General features: G+C 42.4%; 1 protein-coding gene across 11 annotated transcripts in view; it reads left to right on the forward strand.

Annotated features, from left to right (window-relative positions):
* The window catches only part of EPHA5 (EPH receptor A5), a 192,026-nt gene that overhangs the window by 121,401 nt on the left and 50,479 nt on the right, over window positions 1-20,146 (forward strand). For all 11 annotated transcript variants that reach the window (XM_084519381.1, XM_084519372.1, XM_084519377.1 and 8 more), the window contains 2 exons: window positions 15,048-15,172; window positions 18,641-18,800. In XM_084519381.1, coding sequence (XP_084375507.1) covers window positions 15,048-15,172; window positions 18,641-18,800 — 285 coding nt within the window. The remainder of the gene's footprint in view (window positions 1-15,047; window positions 15,173-18,640; window positions 18,801-20,146) is intronic.

Here is a 20,146-nt window from a genome sequence, read left to right on the forward strand (position 1 = left end):
TAAGAAGTTTGACAGGCATCAACAGCTTGAGTAATTTTGGTTGGAGTACGATACATAAAGTGATGGCATACTGTACGAAGTAATATACGTCTTTGCGAGCAGTTGCTTGGCAGCTGTACGACCGGATGGGATATTTTTTCCTGGCTAAGTAACATTTTGAATGGACGGTAGCACTGAGAAACATGTATTTCTACTTTTCTCACTGGTAGAAAAAGGCCCATGCGAGGATAGTCCATGGAGCTAAGTCCTCTATACAGCAGAGTTATATAGTGTAAAAATGCCTGTGGATAGCTCATGCTGATCAGATGCAATAGTTCAGTATCTATGGGGTTTTTAAGATCATTCTGTTTTCAGTTTTATGGACTTATAAATGTTGCCAAATTGCTTGGAAATTCACTGACAGTCTTCAAGGGACACTTGAAACTTACATCCTTCGTTGCACTATTCTTGATTTTTGGATGATGACTCATGGAACTGTGCATGTGTGTCACTTTTTAGTTTGTTTTTCAGGTTCCCAGGTTAGTAAATGTTGAACTGAAAAGAATCTTTACATTTTCTATTTGTCTTCAGTACTGATTTCTAGTACAGTTATCTCTTAACATGTCCTTTTTTTTTAACGAAGGGTATCCCATTTTTCCATATTGTACCCTTCCTTTGTCCAAGCAGACACTGCTATTAGGTTAGGTATAAATGTGCGTTTCTAATTAATAATGCAGAGCAAGATGGGCAATACCTTGGCAAGTCACAGTGTGGTAAGGTTGGGTAAGCTCCCCCAGGGATGAATTGTTACTGATTTAAAGGAAGATGAAAACTCAGTGTTGTTTCGTGGGAGGGTTAAATTATCTCTTCCAGTTTAAAATCTAGGGATGTTATTTAGAACTGATTATCTTTGTTCACCTGCTGCCTGTATGCTTACTAATTCAAGATAAATGAATGTCAGACATGTTCTGGTTGAGTTCAGCATATTTGTACGGAGTTTTAATTAAACTGATTTAAGTGGTGCTCCTTTTGTTAAGCCTGCTTAACCGTGTTTAGCTCTCTTAGGGTACTTCTCATATTGGGGGGCACTTTAACAACATTCAAATACTTCACTGTAACCGAATCCCAATACAAGCCCAAGTCTTTGTTATTTTGGCATTCATTGCAGTGACTTCGGTAACCCAAATTCTTCACCCTTCCTAGCCTTGGAAAGCAGTCCTGTAAAAACAGGATCAATTACATGCATTGTTAGGATGCAGTTTTCAATACTGTTGAATTAAGAATAGTTAGAGCTAGTTAATGGGCTTTCCCCTTGTATAAAAGAGGGAATAAACAAAGGAGAATAGAAGCTGAATTGTGAGAGAAGTTAATCTCTGTTTTGTTTCTGCCATATAGATTAGGGATGATCAATTATTGTGTCAGAAAGCAGAGAAGTGAATATACACCAGTAACTACACTTCGTTATTTAATCATCCTGCCCGATGCATAGCATTCATCATTCACATTTTTAATGCCACTTACTGTTCCTTCACATTTATACAGGGCACATTTCAGGAGAAGTCGTCCTGATAGGCGATGTCCTGGAATAGAATAGCAACCCAACCTGTACAGCTCTGTTTCTGGCTCTTCTAAGTGTCTCCAAGCCCTGACCCTATGCAGACAAACTGTTGTACAGGTTTGATCTTGAGATGACAGCCCTGATCTTGTGTGACAGTCCTGAAGACCTTGTCTGAAGGAAAATCTTAATGAATGTCTACCTGTACCTGGGTGGTAGCCCTCAGTGGTGCTCTGAAATACTTTTGTCATGAGCTAGTGGGAGCTGACATCATCACAGAGCTGTGAAGGAGGCAGGCGGATGCCTCTGAGCAGCTGATATTTGTGCTTTTTGGTGCTCTAGCCCACACAATGAATAAGGATGAAGATGAGAGTCGGAAGGAGTGGGCACTTGCTTAGGGCTATCCAAGGCATCCTCTGGTTCAAGTCAGAGAAAGAGCCAAGAAGCTGATCTGAGGGAGGAACCCCCAGTGACTGATCATGTTGAAATTCCCTTTTCTAGCAATTACAATCCTGAGAGGAGGTGAGTAATAAGTGTAAGCAGTGTAATCTTGCCAAAAAAAGATCTACAACCCTATTACAGTGGTCATGAGCAAGCAGAGGAATCTGGATGCAGGGAGACTTGTCTCATCTCCATCTTTCCTTAATGAGTTTGTGGGAATGCTGGATGCGAAGAGGTCATCAAAGCCTCAAGATGTATTTGGAAGTGCAGCTTCATAAATGATTACTCTGAAGCAGTAAGTTGCATAGTTCCTGTAAGCCTCTTTCTAGCCATATCTAGTAATAACGAAGCCAATCCTTGCATTCGCAGCCAGGAAATGAATGGATCTAAAATGTGGATTTATGGCTTATTTTTTTTTCCCCTGATGCTTTAGAAAGCAGAGCTATCTGAAATGCAAGCCAAAACAGGCATAAAATTCTTGCTGTGCTATCCCATGTGCAGATACCTTGCCTGATCTTTGATCAGTCACATCCACAAAGCAGTGAAAAATACTACAGCAGGAGGACAACAGATCAAGCCACCAACTAATACAGACTGCATTAAGCAGTGTGTTGCAGGCAGAAACCTGCTTCTTGACCACAGTTCTGCTGATGCTGGAGGGCTGCTAACGACGTGTCCATTTAGGCATCTTATACACAGCTACAATTCAGAACATTTAAGATCTGTTGGGACCATTTGCCTTCATCATGGGAATCCCACAGGTTGGTGCTTGGACTGTTTTACTGTTCCTTTGACATTGCTCTGAACTGAGGAATCAGTGATGACACAACTGAGTAGGAGGGTGGTTAGGACAAAACCTGTCAGCATTAGGGGTGAAAAATCAGAGCAGAGTCCCTGTGCGGTCAGTAAATGGAGTTTTCACATCAGCAGTGTTTTGACTCGAAGCTGTTTCTGGATTATTCTTGAGTTTGTCTCTAAATGCTTTTTAACACCTTCAGAAACCAACCGGACCGAAAAAGCCTGCCATGTTTTGTCAGAAGAGAGCCTGTATTTGTTACGTGCAGGAAGCTATTGCCCTTCAGAGTGGGAGAGCCAGGAGCCTTGCTTCCATACACAGCAGCCCCTATCCCGTTTAAAACACCAATGTTCAGCCTGGGCTTTGTGTTGCCTGGTCTCTGCAGCTTTGCCTCAGCGAAGCAACTTGCCCAGTGCTCATCTTCAAATGTACAGCTTGTGCTTCTACTTGGAAACACAAGTTGGAGAGAGTTATTAAATTATGAAAATTAAGCCTTTAACACAAATTTCTCTGTAATTTTACTTTTTGTCACTCGTGTAGGGTTTTTGTTCCACACTTGAGCTCAGCATGGTGTCGCCAAGTTGCATGTGATTTAAATAGAAGAAGCTGGCTGCCAGGAGTAATGCTTGCAGGTATTCCTTCTTTTCTTTATTTGCCTTACAGCAGTGCCTGCAGGCCAAAGCGAAGATTGTGCTGGCAGCATCTGAATAGCTAGTTCCTGCCCCTCAAGTCAAACTGGATAAAGGAATTATCATTATCTTCATTGCACAGATAACAGCAGCGGAAGATGAAGTGACTTGCCCATGGTCATGCTAGGAGTCTCTGGCAGAGCCAGAAAGCAGAGTATTATCTCCTCTGGTCTGATGCTTTTATCACAGTGTCATCCTTTTGTATGGCCAGCCGCTTTCAACAGTTCCGATTTTCTCCTTACATCTCCTGGCACAAACTTGCAGGCTGGTAAATGGCACGAAATGCATGTCTCCCAGATTTCTGCCTTTCAAGATCCATTTTGTTTTTGTCACTCACCTTATGATGCCCAACTGCCTTTGTAAAGCTGTGTGTCTGGAAGGATCTCAGAACGTGCTCATCTAACCTGCTTACAAACCTCCAAGGACAGATGTCACAGGTTCGCAGTATTTTGTTGTTTTGTCGGTTCTTCATTATTTTTCTCCTTAGAAAGCTTTTCCTAAATTTAATTCTATGCCTGTCTTGCTCCAGAGACGGCAGCCTTTTACTTACTCGGAGACTCATGTTCTCCTTCAGTCCTTTTTCTTCTGGAGTGAGCAGCTCTGCTTCTTTGTTCTGCTCATAGCTCATGTTTGTTCTTCTGTTCCCCGCTGGATTCTCTCAAAATGAAGCACATTTTTCCTAACACAGAGCATTCAGCACGCAGCACAGTAGGTAGCTGCCAACTCCCTTGAGCACTTTGTTTCTCCCTAAGGACCCGATAAATCATTTCTCTGCCTCCTGGGAAGCCCTAGGTTCATGCTGGTGATATTCTTCCTTCCTTCCAAAAGGGCATTGCAAACTTCTCCCTTTCACTGGATTTTTCAGAGACTCTTTGCAGCGTGAGGAAATGCCTACCCTTGGGCAGCAAGAGCGCTGGGTAGTTCTTGCAGATCACCAGGTACTGCCATAGGTACAGCTGCTCATTTTGGTGGGGGTGAAGATTGGAAGATAGGATGAACACCTGATATGCACTGAACACCTGATATGCACTGAATTTGCTAGTTAGCTTCATTTCAGTGCTTGAAACCTGAGGTTTTAGGGCAGACAGGTGCCCGTGGCCACACTGAAATGCCGAACAGCTGGGCAGAACAGCTGGTATGGCAGGAAGAATGAGATCTGTTGGATTTTACCTCTGTCTGCCATTTCCTTTATAAGGAATAACCAACTGGGCAGCACTTGCCCTGATCCAGAAAGCTGCTGTTATTCTGAAATCAAACAGGACAGAGACCTGCTGGCAAGAGTGGGGTGGGTGTGGATTTGTAGGTCCCAGGTATACAAACCTTTTAATTTCATCTCTAGTCACCTTGATTTTTTACTATTTAATTATTCTAGGTTTTTGTTCCTATATAACATATTTTATTTCAAGCTTTCTGAGGAGCTTGCTTATGGAGAAGGTCTGGATCATGGTTTGCAAAGCTGTGGTCAGATCAGGGTCCAGTTGAAGGTGATGAGCTTGTGCTTTTCTCCCGTGTATAAATGAGGCACGAGAGAAGAGTGAGATAGAGGAGAATGAGTACCGCGAGAAATCTGAAACTAGCTACCCATGGGAGTGAAGGACTTTCCCTCTATTCTTCCCTCTGACCTGCTGCACCTCATCAGTAGCTGTTCTTCAAGTGGAAACATAAGGAATTTATTTGGCTGCCCCTGATTCCGCTGGAGTGCTTAGTAATTTGGCTTTAATATTAGAATTCATCAGCAAGACTGATTGGTGTATCATACAGAGTGGCAGGCTTGGCAGAGAAGGAAATTTCCCACGGAGTTTAAAAATGGTCCTTGCCTTTGGTGAATTTACCGGGTTTAGAGTTTCATAGCAGCAGGGAGAAGGATGCAGCAAGTCTTGTATGAAGGAAGGAGCCAGTCTCGGAATTAAGAAGGTGAGTGATGGTAGGGAGCAGGAACACGTACGTTTCATGCATTTTATTCAGGAACTGGGGTTTTGTTTTGTTTTTAATGGCCCATGATTTTTAAAAGGAAGCTTTTGCTTAAATGCAAATAAGATATTAGGCTACTAATGATAGGAGAGGGGCTGTTATGTGCGCTGGAAGCTAACCTGATAAATGCACTCAATAATGAGGATTCTGCTGCAAAATGCTGAGCCCTGTGGCTATGATCCAGCAAAGTGCTGACAGCAGTGTTAGGACTCATGCGCTTAAAGTTAAGCGTTTTCCCAAAGCGCTTTGATGGATCAGAGCTGGAGTCCTTATCACCTTGCTGGGAGTGAATTTCTAATAAGTGTTGTGAATCAATAGTATTTATTCTTAGGCTTCGCAACTAAACCACTAATGGAATATAGGGAAGTTACAGCTATTCTGTGGCACGAAGGAATCTGGCTCTGGTCTTCACCATAAAGTGTTCCCCAGCTTGGAGAAAAGCTTAACATCTTAACATCCAGAAGCCCTAGGAAAAAAAAAAAAAAAAAAAAAAGCAAAAGGAAAACAAAAAACAAACAAACAAAATCAAAATCAATCAAACAAACAAACAAACAACAACAAAAAAAAACACCACAGAGGTATTGGATCTGCACCCCATAGGTAAAAGTTCCCCAGGGGATACCATGACCCAACAGTAGTGTTTCACCATGGTTTAAATGCACCTTTCTGTGGGGTAAGTCCATATCATCAAGTCATGCTCCCATCATGAGCATGTCCTTCAGCCAGAGACAACAGTCTCAGGCTGTGAAATTCAGACTTCTTGCCTCTTCCTGGCTCATGAGGCCCTTTGTCTCGGCTCTTTCTCAGTCCTCACCTGCTAGAGGCAACAGAGACGTTTTCCTGAGCCCTGATGTCTCCCTCTCTCTTCCTCTCTCTAATTTTCCAGGGGTAAATTACAGCCTATTTGAGACTGCCTGTGCAGGGCTTGCTGCTGATGTTGGTGTAAATACAAGTGAATATATGCTGAGCTTAGCAAATAGAAAGAAGATTTCCAAACAGTAAATTTTAGCCTTGGCCAGTCTTGCTAGGTCTTTTTTTTTTTCCCTTTCATTTTTTATTTTTATTTTAACTGTAGCTTTATAACAGCCAGTAGCCTTCTTTATAAGAGCCAGTCCTTAAAATTCTTGCTTTTTGGGGATGAGCTGGTGTTCCTGATAAGGCCCTGAATGTATTTGTTGTGCGAAAAAGCTGGAGGTAATACTTGCCCTCCCTCGAGGTCATTGTGCTTAGTGTTGTACAATTGTCTATGATAAGTCATCTTGGAAATCATATGGGAAATGAAAATAGCAGCAGTAGGGAGGGTTTCTCTTGACAAGTGGAGTGCCAGCACATTCTCACTCCTGTATACCCCAACAGTGTGCATTTCCATGACCATCTTTGTTAGCTTGCGCTATCTGGAGATAAGCTACAGCCACTGCAGTAAGTAAATTCCCAATTACCAAATTTTTTTTTTAAGCAGAATTCTCATTTACAATTTGTACGATAGCCGGGAAGTTCCTGTCAACTGTGATTTTTCTCTCGTGGTATCTGGTCATATTTTCCTAAAGCCCCGATCCTGCAAGTTGTGTGAATCACTGGGTAGCTTTCAGTCCTTGTTTAAGAGTACATCTTGCGTCTGTAATTTCAGGGGACTGAAAGTATCTCTGTGCAACTCGGTAAACAGAAGGCAAATGGCAAGGATCCAATTTATTTTTTGAAATCCCATGCTTTCTTAAGAGTTTTAAGACTAAGAGACTTAAAACTAAAGATTATTTAGTGTTTGGGGGAGGCTTTGATACATCATAAATTCCATTAAACATGCTGGCTCTGTTATGTATAATGTGGTGTGCACATGAGGCAAGAGAAAGTATTCTTTACCCCAGAGGATCTGTAATTTACTGCTCGGATCCTGTGATACCTGCGAGTAATCCTGTTGCGATTGCAACGTGCCATAACTGTGCCATGGTTTAGTTTCATTAAGGTAAATGTTTTAGCAGTTATTTGCGTTTTTTTTTTTTTTTTTTTTTTTTTTTTTGTTTGTTTGTTTGTTTGTTTGTTTTCTTCGTAAAAGCAGTGGTTTTGGGAAGGTTTGTACAGTCAGCAGTGGGGTGTGCAGAAAGGAGTGCTGGCAGTTGGTCTACCCAATTTTTCTCTTGGGGCTCCAATGTGGGCCCTGGGTAAGGATCCAAATGTGTGTGTTGTCTTTGGATATGGACATAACCGAGGATGCTAGAGTGGGAAAGCTGTTCTGTTCTGCATGGGTGTAATACCCGTTACCACTGAGCCGTGAGCCCGCAATGAGGTCCCTAAGTGCTCCTTTCATGCTGATCACTTCAGTAAAGTGTTAGCACGGAAAAAGCAGTTGGCCTGTAAGCTCTGCCCTGAATCTGCTCAGTTCCCTCTGATGATACAGGAAAGCTGAACAGCCTGATGTGAACAGCAAAGCTCTCAGTGACTGCACCCGCTGTCCTTTGAAGAGCACCTGTTGAACACTGCTTTTGTACAGCTAACACCATCTTTTGATTAAGAGGAAAAGATGTGAGTGTTTTCAAGCTGTGAATGGGAATGTTCTAAAGCTGTGAGTGTCTTACTGTCCTCACAACCTAAACATCAATAATCAGTAATCAGTTTGGATACACAGTTATGGCTATGTGTTTATTACACAAGTGAAGGTACAGAGGATTTGAACAGTGACTTTGTACATGCACTAACACTGTTGTCTTGCTGGTTCTTTTAATGTTCTTTTAATACAGTTTATAGGACTAACTAAATGTGTCATGGCCTGCATGTTCATACAAAGATTTGCGTCAAGAAGCAAATAGGTCTTTAGGAGTGGATAAGTCGATGTTAGCTAGTAGTTGTTAAACAGAAGATATTTGGTTTCTGTGGCATTTCTTCTTGCTGCTTCTCTCCTTGCAACCTCCTCCAGGAGATGCTCTGAGAAAAGGCAGCCTTGAATGAGGTAAAGGTGTGCTCAGAGAGGAGCAGTGATGCTCTCAGGACCTGAGGTGGTTGGTGACTTAGGAGGCTCTGTCTCAATGCCCGTCTTGCTTCAAGCTTTTTTGGGTGCCTGAAGTCACAGAGGCTGGATCCATGAAGGCGTTTCAGTTCCAGCACCCACTGCTCCTGCTTGGAGATAGGCACCAAAAGCATCAGTTTGAATCACAGCCTGACACAGTTGGACCAGATTTTCACTAACTGAGGCCAAATTTTCACCAGTGCAGGATGTGGCTGATGTTCTTCCTTAGCCAACAGCACCCAAGGAGCTATCAGCCCACCCCAAGACGTACCTTGGCAAAGAAATAACATGCTCTCCAAACAGAGTTGGGCAGCAATTTGGCTTTAACCTTGGACAAACCCAAGGTTTCAACCAGCTGGGAGGCGACAGGGAGGTTTGGGAGCGCCTCAGCTCCATGACCAGCTTAGGCCCCAAGTCACGTTTTGCTGTCGTGCTCAAGGAGCTGCCTTTAGTCTTTCCGGGACCAGGGTGGGAACCACCTGAAAGATTGCCCCTTTTTGTGTGAGGTAAATCTGGTTGCTGGTTTACCACAGACTCATGTTACAAAAACGGGGCCCTGCCTTTTGTCAGGGCCGTCAAGGGTTTGAGTTGGGTTTCCCTCCCCATGACCCCTGCGATTTTAAGGCATACATTAGGGCATCTCAGGTTTTGGTGTTCAAAACAGAGACTGTGAATTGTTCTGAGACCTGGCATTTACCTCAAGTGTTCTTCTTGGGAGGTAGAAGATGTGAGTAAATACTATATATTTCTTGCCAAGGAAATTTGAAGATTGTGTTCTTATTTTGATGTTTAATGTATGAAAAGAACCTGCACGAATTCTCCATTTAGTCAAGGGATACCTTGAGAAATCATTTGAGAGGGAGATTTCCATACCTGAACTGTATTTTAGGACTGGCCTTTTGTTTTGCAAGGTGTTCAGATTTAATCCTGTGGCAAAAAATTTACTCCTTGCCCTGTGTAGGGCCTGTGCATCGCTGAAATCCCAAGTAAGATCTCAGGCAGAATTGAAATGGCATTAAGGACCTTTAATTTCCAGGACCCGGTTTGCAAAAATACTTACAAGCAGCTGCAAACTGGGGTCTATCCAGTTCATCTAACTAGCCAGGAGTGTTTCATTACTATTTTTCCTCAGGGGTCAAAGAGTTTTTAAACCCATTATCTGGCAAACTGGGGTTTACCTTGGGATATTAAAAGTATGAAAAAAAAAAAAAGGCATGAAACTCGAGTTATGATTTAAATGCTAAGTTCTGACCCAAGTGGAATATTGGCAATAAAAGTACCCCTGGGGAGCCATTGGGTTTTGGGCTCGTCTAAAAGCGTATTGTTTCTATACAGAGATGCTAAGAGGCAATACAGGGAGGTCTTCCCTTTTGCCACAATTAATTTCAAAACAGAGTCTCTGTTTCTACTACATTTAGTGTATGTACCTTGTTTAAAATGAATCTCCTGCTTGAAGCCTTTTGCAGTTTCCCATGCCTGTAGTGTGGTTCTTTGAATAATGCAGGTGGTGCTCCAACCTCTGAAGTCATCAAAGGTCTGAGAAAAAAAATCACTAATGTCACTAATTAGAAACTGTGAAAAATCTCAGTAAACCAGGCTTTTGAAGTGGAACCTGAATTACTTGTCTTGTGGCTACTCTTCTGATACATACAGCTTTCATTTTCTTCAGTTAAACCTAGCCTTATGTGTGTGTTAATGATAGCATAGCTATTTGTTTAAATGATGACAGGTGAAGGTACTGATTTAATCACCAGCATGAATCTGACTTTTAAATCTCCTGGCATAAACTCAGACTGCAGAAGAAACATGGCATCAGCTGGAGGGAGAAACCCCAAGGTTTTTTGAGAGGTCTGAAGTGTTAGATCCCAAATGCTTGCATGTAAGGGAGTGTAATCAGGTTAAAAGAAACTGCAAATGCATGTAAAATAGACATGAAAATCCATAGACATGAACCATGGTAGCAGCCAGGGTGGAGATGGTAGTAGCAGAGTCCTTCCTCTTTGTTCTTTCCAAAAGAGACTGAGACATCAGCAAAGACAGAAAGCTGGAGAGCCAGAGGAAGGAGAGGTGTCTTTGCTCGTGTAAATCTGCATCTCCTCCTGGGTTTCCACAGGTTGCTGCTGGTGAGCATCAGTCCTGGCCCAAGTGGAAGCTGGATTGAAGGTCCTGGACTGGTGGCTCATTTTTTGCAGCGAGGGTGATGCGAGCTAATATTTTGTGCTCAGTTTTACCCACTAGTTAATGGAAAAGCACACCGTGGGGGTAAGGGTTAGATGGGGAGCCATTAGCTGTTGTTTATGCCAGAGTGAAAAATACCAAGGCAAAAATAATTGGACTGGAGAGAGCATTAGATAGACCATGAGATGTAGAAACTGGATTATTTGTTTTATCTGGGTGCAGTGGTCATTCACCTGATAACATTAGTTTCTCTTAAAATACAATTAACATTTTATTCCCATAAGCATCATTGTTTATTAGCCGTTAGTGGGACACACCACAGTATTTTCTAAACACTGTGTTTGGTGCCTGGATGGCTCATTCAGTGCTAATGTTGCTCATTACCAAAGGTTGCAGAGGAAGAATGTCCTAAAAGGTCTATTCCTCATGAAATCATCTCCTGCAGTTATTCAAATATGACTAATGATACATCTTCTGCGGAGACTTGAATTTATTTATTTGGTATGGCCACTTATTCTCCTTAGAAAATGGTAGAAACAAAACTCAAGAAAAGGGAAAAGAAGTAGAATCAGTCTATCATTTTATTTGCTTCCTGATGAATTTTGGTCTGAGGGAAGCAAAATGTACGTTTGCAATTTCACACCTAGTTACATCTTCTGTTTGCTTTCATCACATGCATGGCTGTTTTCACGGATGGCAAACATAAACATAAATGATGTAATATCCCTCTTTGATTTTGAGTGCTTTGCTTAGAAATTAATGTAAAGCGTGCAGGTTATTTGTAAAGCAACGTGTAGACAATTCGCTATGTACATCCACTCTTTGTAGTGTCAAGGCAGGGATTTGAACAAGACTTCTGTCTGCTTGCATAAAACCATAGGAGATTACAGCTTTATATATCTTGACTCTTACGTCAATCTATTTTTTTATGTGTTGTACTCCAAATGGAACTTCTCAGTGGCTTGGCTTCTTTCTATTAAAAGGATGCTGCCCTTGCAGAAGCAGTGACCTTTAAAAAGCAAGTTTCAAGTAATCCCTTTATTTTCCTGAGATCATATAGCACAGTATCCACTTGCAGGCTTTTAAGATGGAATGATTGCAGGCTTTGTCTGCTCGCCCGGATTGGATTACATTTTGTTTGACAAAGAAAACTCTAAAATACTTATACCTTCCTCCTTGGGTTCGGAGCATTGTACTCTCCCTGTGTTGGGGATGCAGAGTAGTTGCCGTATCATCCCAGCACCACTGGGATTTATTGAATTTACTTAATTGGCCTTTATCTCACGGTTACACTTTAACGCTTCTTTTGAAGGAGATTCAAAAAGGATACAGTTACTCCTTTTCTAATTTACTTTGAGAATTCGGTCACTCATTTCCTTATCTTCCTTTCTTTTCCCGGTAGAGCAGAATACTCTGCATAGCTGCAGTTGAACATTTGAGGCTTATGTACCCAGAAGTTTAACTCCATGAATCTGCTAGCTAGCAAAGCGAAGGCCTGTGGCAACGCACGCTGGTTTTTAAAGAGGAAGCTCTGTTTTAGGGGATTGTGGAGTCTGAAGGACGCTTTCAGGCAGGCAGTGGTGCATTTTGTGATGTGCTGTGCCCATGAAGAAGAGAGCTGAACTGCCCTGAGCAGCCCAGGGAAGGGTTTTGCAGCAGCTGAAGCATTCAGGAGCACTTGCATCATTGCTGTGTTTTTAATGCACTTGTGAGCCTCAGCCCTACAAACACTTCAGGAGATCTCAGTAAAGCAGACAAAAGGTTGGTTATTTGCTCAGGCATTCCTGATGCTGAGGATTGCAGTTTGCACCTTCCTGAGAGGCGTTTGATACCAGGGAGGGCTGGGATCTCCCCAGCTTGATGTCTTCCTTCACTCTACTTGTCAGGTTTGCGTCTCCTAATGGCACTTTGAAGAGGTTTAAAGCTCAGTTTCGACTTTCCCATTGCACCAGACCTCTGCTGTCAGCTAGGCAAGCCTGGGTTAGGTGTTGCAGGTTTGCAGGGTGTCGGAGAACAGTCCCGGAGGGATGCGGGCCCATTTTCCTGGGTTCTTTTGTGGCTCCGTCCCCCTCTGGCATCCAAGTGGCTCACGATAAAAGTGCTCAGCATCTTCTATTGAAATAGAGATGTAGAATTCAGAATTGAGAACTGCCTGTTATTTGGCACCTCCCACCCCAAAATGCAACTTTTTTTTTTTTTGATGTGTGTGAAAACCACATAGGTTCCCTTGCATTAGGTGGGGAATTCATCCTCTTTTAACAAATTCACTACTCGCTGCGTCCTCTCTGGGCTAACACATGTGACAGTACACACAGGCACAGCTCAGCTTGCCATGCATGTTCCCGCACAACACTCATTTGGGCTCGTGGACTAATTAATGGAACGTCCTGTTCCAGATTAGGGGATTGAGTTTTGTGTGGTTTTCTTGTTAGCCTTCACATGGTCCAAGAAATCCTGGAGGACATGAGTTTCGAGGGGAAGGTGACTTTTGCGGATGAAAAATTGGTGGTGATCACCGTGTGGTGCTTACATAAATAACACGATCATCATTCAAATCAAGGTGGTTTCTAGCTGCTCAGCGGAGCAGTTGTGAGCACAGTGGTGTACGAACAGCCCAAAAGCTGGCGTGCCCGTGCAGCTGATGCCAGCTCTCCAGCAGCAAACAATATGGAAACGACCAACACCTTTCAGGATCCTCCCAGAGCCAAGTGGGTGAGAGATTAGTAAACAGGAGCGAGAAAAGCTGGGAATGAAAAGAGGCTGAAATGCAGAAAGTTGGTTAAAACAAGAAAGCTCATTACTAGCCTTCAGGGTTTCCAGGGATATTCATCTGGAGCTGTTCCCTTACTCTTTTTGGCTGAAGATCAGACTTGGCAAATTTAATTTGTTTGTTGTCTTTATTTTACATAATTGCTTTGGGGCTTTTTTTTTGAGCATTATGATAATTAGCCAGTCCTGCCTATAGGAGAAGTAAATTTTTTTTTGTAATTTCATGTACATTTGGGGAAATAAAATGGGTTCATTTGCTGCTGATCTTTACGCTCACTTCCCTGTATTCCCACAAAGGCCTTTGCCATCGGTCTCCCCAGCCCTTCTCTAATCCTTGCTGAGACCTGGCCTGTCCAGAGGGTGATTCAAAGGCTCTCAGCCAGGCACAGGCTGCTTTTCCTCTGGGGAAGCTGTTTTCTTCTTCTGTAGCTACATGGAGAGCCTGGGCCCAGTAAACTAGGCATGATGAGTTTTTTCCTATCCCATTTTCTTTTCACTTGGTGTCGCTTTCCTCATCTCTGGCATGAAATGACTGGGGTGTTGTGGTTGCATTTCCCACAGCAACTTTTACCAGGGAGCTGGCAGGGATGGTAAAAAAAACAAAACAACACAAAACACAAAACAAAAAAGAACAACACAACTTGAAAAGTCTCTGCAGTATCAGGCTGAAAACAAAGAAGCAAGCCTGTTTCTTATGCACATGTGTGCTGCAAAGGGCAGATAACCTTTGAGGGCTGCATCTTAAAATAATAAGCAGAGCTGTATGGCTGCTTCCATTCCACGGCCTCCCCGAGCACCCTGCAAACTTCTGTAACACCCCGGTGATGTTTATGGAGAGCAATTGAATTATAAAGATCGTAATGGCCTGCTATCCTGTGTAGTGCTCCCAGAAAGAGGGGCTGAAGGATGCCTGGACTTTAATTAGTGTACAAACAGGAGCACCAAATAGTTGAGGAGACCACGTAACCACAGGGCTTGTGTACCCCCTAAAACACACATCTTCAGAGCAGCCAAAGGAAAGCAATAGGTAATCGATCCGTAATTCTGCTGTGGTAATACTGCTCCGTGACACATGCCAGAAGTTGCTTGAAAAGACAAGGCGTGGGGTTGATGTATTTGAAAACTGCTTGAAAAGACAAGGTCGAGGTGTAAGCGGGTAGCATTCGTTCATGCTAGCGCTTTGCACGGGTGGGCGATGCTGCTCAGATCCTCAGCTGCTGAAAATCTGTGCGAGTCCGCTGCTTTTTCTGGAGTCATGCCACTTTATACCTCTGCCTTGCTTCGTTCAGAGCAAGTTCCTCCTCTTCAATCTCATTTCTCCTTGCCCTCTGATCGGATGCTGTTTCAAGGTTTAGGTAAATCAACCAACAGTGAAATCCAAAGGTTTCCAGAAACGCCAGCAGTGGCACGAGGCAGCTCCCCGGCATTCATTACAAACCCTTTAAGGGACTCAGCCCTTAACCTGGGGGAAACCATTACTGCTCTAATTCAGACAGGAGGTAGCATGATTCCTGATTTTTAAAAATGGGCAAAGACCACCCCGGTGAAAACAGCCCCCACCGATCTGCAGTAGCTAAGGATCACGTTGTGTTGGGGAGTTTGAATGCAGGAGGGGCAGGCCATCTTACTAACCATGGTTTTGTCTGTTCTGTTTTTCTCCTTGTCTTGCAGCACCTTCTCCAGTCAGTAGTGTGAAAAAAGGGAAGATAACTAAAAATAGCATCTCCCTTTCCTGGCAGGAGCCAGATCGACCCAACGGCATCATCCTGGAATACGAAATCAAATATTTTGAAAAGGTGTGACGGACTGATTGCTGAGCATCCCAAGTACCTTCTCTTTACTGTCCTCTTCTTTTAGTTATAATTATCTGAGTTGTGGAAGGGAATGGAGCAGTTTTATGCGTAAATCAATGTCACATTGATTTTGCAGTAAATGATTAGGAAGAGTTGAAATGAGGGTGTTGTTTTCCATTAGTGTGCCACTTCTCTTGAACAAATATGTTAAATCTGTGTGTCAGATTCCTCTCCAGCCTTATCACATTGAGGTAGAGCTTGCTCATTTGTTAAAAATAGGAGGGCTTGGGGATTAAGCTTCCACATCCTCCCGGAAGCATCAGGCTGTCCCTTGCACTTGGTATTTCAGTTCCTAATTTGGTTTTGCGTCCCTGATATGAGGAGAGAAGAAAGATTCACAGACAGATTGTGTCTGTTCTGATGTGAAGAAGGGCATCCTGGCTTTTAAAAGCTTGCCTCACTTTTCCAACTTGAGCTCTCCACGTAATGAGAAGCACTCTCTTGCTGCAAAGCTTGTCTCTCTCAGTCTCTGTTTCAAAGGGTGACCTGTTCTCTTCCTGAAAAAATAATGCAGTTTTAAAGAAAATGGAAACAAGTGCGTTTTGTCTAAGTAACATCTTGTGAAGGATGTAACTGATCTAAGATTTCCAGAAATGAGGTCTGCAAGATTCGACTGAATAACAATTTTTGGCCTTAACTGGAACTGTAAGGTGTTCTTTATTTTCTTTTGAAACAAACACGCTTTCTACAAAAAAAAAAAAAAAAAAAAAAAAAAAAGGGAGAGAGTGAAGAAAATAATGAAATTGAGTCACAATTCTTTTTTTTTTTTTTTTCCTGAATTTCTATTTTAGAGAAGATTAGATATGCCTGTTACCTAGGTGAAGTCACTCAGCATACAACCGCTCTGGACCCTTGCTCCTCCTCCTCTTCTTTCTTCCTCCCTGGGAGCGACCCGGTCCAGCAGTCCATGTAGACAGGGAAAAAAGAGATTTGATAAAATCAAATTTTCTTCCTGTAGTGGAGGGAACTTGGGAAGAGGCATGAGTGGTTTAAATAGAGCTGAGCTCCCAGCTTTCTGCCCAGAAACCTACAGTGGAGAACCAGCTAGAGTTGCCAGCAGCCCAGATTTTGGGCACGGCAGTGCTGACTAGCCCAGCCTTTCCTGAGGACCTGCTGTGAGTCCCATGGGGAGATTCAGGGAGAGATGATGTTCATTTTCCAGCTGGTGAGGAAGAGTGGAACCAGGTCCCAGAGCCAGGATTAGAGGAAGAGTGCAGGATCTGTGTGCAGTCTGACGTGGTTGTTGGGATGCACAGGAATGGCACAAAACTGCACTAGGGGAGCTTCAGACTAAAAATTAGGAAAAATTTGTTCACCGTGAGGATAGTCAGGCACTGGAACAGGCTTCCTAGTGAGATGGATGATGCCTGTCAGGGTTCAAGAGACATTTGGATAACGCCCTCAATGACATGCTGTAATTTTTGGTTAGCCCTGAAGTGGTCGGGCAGTTGGATTCGATGATCTTTGTAGGTCCCTTCCAACTGAACTCTTCTGTTCTATATGTTGTTTTGGGGAAAAAAAAAAAAAAAAAAAAAAAAGGTTAATACCATTTCTTGAAATGAAAACATTGCTATTGCAAAAGGGTGGGATCCTAACAAAGCACAAAGAGTCTGTATACACTTTTGCTGGTGATAATCAATTATGGATCCTTTTATTAACTTGTTTGAATGGCTGTTGTGGTACACTGAATCCTTCCCTTGGAGTGGCCTGGGAAGATACTAACCTCTAGAAATGTTACTAATGACAAAATAATTAAAGCAAAAAAATCCATCTGTTTGTTTGTTTTGCTTAGTTTGTTTTCAAACAAATGACAAGGTTTTAAAATGTTGTGTTTGTGGTCCACAATTATTTTCAAGTAGCTTCACTAAATAGTTCTTAAAGTGCAGGTCCTTCATGGGGAGGTTGCTACAGCCAGTCTGAGTTTATGCTGTCTTGATTTCTTTGTTTCAGGCTGATAGCAAAGCCTGGTGGTTTCTGTAGGAAAGCTCAAATGTTAAAGTGTTTGCAAAATCAGCAGTGTATTGAAAACCTAATTGGGCTGACATACAAGAAAAGATGTGAACTAATATTCACTTACTGCTTTTTAACTATTCATTCTGCTATATTTGGGATGTCATCCTTAATCCTTCTTGTTTGTTGTTACTGTCATTTATATTCTCTTGGGTTTGGGCCCTTTATGGCAGTAAATTCACAGTGTTCATTTCCAGGGGATGAGAATGATCGATATTAAATGTTTTGGAAAATTGAGGTTTGTCAGATCACATTCCTTTAAGAGAAATCACTCCTTAACAGGATAAAAAAAAAAAAAAAAAAAAAAAAAAAAGGCAGGTAGAAATAAATGCATCCGATATAGTCTCACATAGCTGCAAGCTTCAATGAGAAAATCTGTAATCCTACATTTGGAGATTCCCAGGGCCATAGCCAGGCATACTGCCTATGGAAAGCTGCCCGGTAAATAAGAAAGCAAAAAGAAAAATCAGTTCGGATCCTAATAGCTGTGCAGAAATCTCAGCAAGAAATTGCTAAGAACTCCTGCTTACCTCATAATAATTTAGATCTGAGAGGATACGGTGAATAAAAAACAGTTTCCCAGTTTGTAGCCCTTAATTTATGAGCTCTTGTCAAGATTATGTGTTACAGTAAATAATTCTAAGAGTAATTACCAAGCATTTGAGTGAAATTTTAATCAAAGAACTGAAACTCTTTCACATTAGAGCTGATTTAAATGAAGATTTATTTTAGCAAATTTTCTTCGAGTTCATTGCTTCAGAAGAACACTGCAAAATTAGTTATCTTCCTAGAGTTTTAGTTGACTGTTCCTGGCCAACATCTAATTCGTGGTTCTAGAAACGCCAGCATAAAGTTGTATAATTAATAATATAGCGTAATATAATATACGGACTAATTGCATTGCATGGAAGTATTTTTGGTATAAATCAAAATCCCTCTTTGAGTCTGTGGAACCAATTTCAATTTTGCTGTGCCTTGGGATTGATTTTTGAGTGTAGTTTGAACGTTTCCATCGTCCCAGCTATGTCTGTGCCAGCTGTGCTGCCTTTTAAGACAGCAGTGCACATCCAGAGCACTGGAACGCTGTTCCTGCTCCAGGTGCCATTTTCGTCCCCGTGTGTTGTCATTTACAGTGGAAAATACCTCCGATCCCTTCCATGCCTTACAGAATCATTGGTTATAAAAGCTGCAGGGCAAGTGAAAATCAGTTTTATCATTTCATACTATAGAAAGGAGCTTCAGAGTGTTTTTTTGGGAGAAGAGATCCTCAGAAGTGCATATTTCAGTCATTCTTGATAACTTTGGTGTGGGCATTAAGAGTTTCTTCCATGAGAGCCATTATTTATGTGTTTGTGTGTTTGAACCTTTTTTTTCTGTGTTTTCTGGGGGGTTTGGGAAAAGGACCAGGAGACGAGCTACACCATCATCAAGTCCAAAGAGACGATGATCACAGCAGATGGCTTGAAACCAGGCTCCGCGTACGTCTTCCAGATCCGAGCCCGGACAGCTGCTGGCTACGGTGGCTTCAGCCGAAGATTTGAGTTTGAAACCAGCCCCGTGTGTAAGTCCTTTTAATTACTGTCAGTCCACATCTCTGCAATGGTTGCCAGCAAGGAGGCAGTGGATCGATACCTTTGCAGAGAGCTCTGTCACTCTCGTGCTCTCTCCCTCTTTCTGGCCTCGTCCCTTGACTTAAGGAACATCAGGCACGTCATGTCTGTATGCTGGGCAGGCTAACACATCTCTGCTTGCTTCCTTGTCTCATGTGGTGGGGCAGGAGGTGAAGCACCAGGACTTGAGGCTCCAGAAGTTCACAGCATTCACTGCTTAGAAAAATCCTGTGTTCGTGAGAACTGTTAGAGTTGAACGGTTGCTGCTGTCATGCCACTGGGTGAAGGAGAAGGGTCAGAGGGCAGGAGGAGGGAGAGGATGAGACCTCCTTTGCACCTCTGAAGGCTGTCTGTAGTCGATGCTGAGCTCTCTTAAGTATCTGTCAGGGGAAAAGCCTCTTTCTCCTGGAATGGTGCCCCTTTGTGAGGGGAAGAGCTTAACCAACATTTGCATCTTTTGCTTACTGTCAAGTTGAAAGACGGCTTCTCTTGGTTGCCAATGCCACAGCCTTGAGGAAAGGAATTTGAATGGCGACCAGAAATGGCAAAAATGTGCACTGCAGGCATAGGACTTCGCTTGGCCTGTTACAAATTTGTGGAGCTTGAGGGTTTTTTTGTTCTTTTAATGAATGTGATCATCCAGGTCTGCATTCTGGAGCAGATTTTGAGGCTGGGTGAACTCCAGAGAAATGCAGAGGCCCAGCTGAGCTCTCTCGTGGGTTCAGGCACAGCTGTGGGGAAATTCCTTTTGTCCTGATTACCAGATTTTTTTTGCTGAGGTCTAAAGATGTCCTTCAAAAATAATGTACTTGAAATATCTATTTCAGTTTGTACAACTGTAATTTATTAATTTCTTATACTGTTTGGGTAGAAGAGAAACTTTATGGTGGAATTGCTCCATTTAGTCCTGTGGAAAAGAGCCACATTTTCCTTAGAAATATAAATTCATCAATACTTTGATTACTGTTACTCCAGTCCGTTCAAAATCCATCATCAGCTCTTTGAGAAAAGGATTGCTAGTTGTGATTTCAATGAATGCTACCTTTGAATCCGTAATAGGTTTTTAAAGGAATCGCTGTATAAGTACAGATGCAACTATGGAGCCAGTGATTAAACTAATATAGTGCAAATTGCATCATGATGCAAGCATTAATGCAATAAGAATGGTCTATTTAATCTATTTCTTATTGTGTTAAACATTAATTGTGTCCTATAAGTAGCAACGAAATCATGTTATACTGAAAATTACTCTTTATTATACTAGGGAAGTTATGCTTGCCATTGGAAAGTTTCTAGT

This window comes from Aythya ferina (genome assembly GCF_964211825.1).
Source record: "Aythya ferina genome assembly, chromosome: 4".
Lineage (NCBI taxonomy): Eukaryota > Metazoa > Chordata > Aves > Anseriformes > Anatidae > Aythya > Aythya ferina.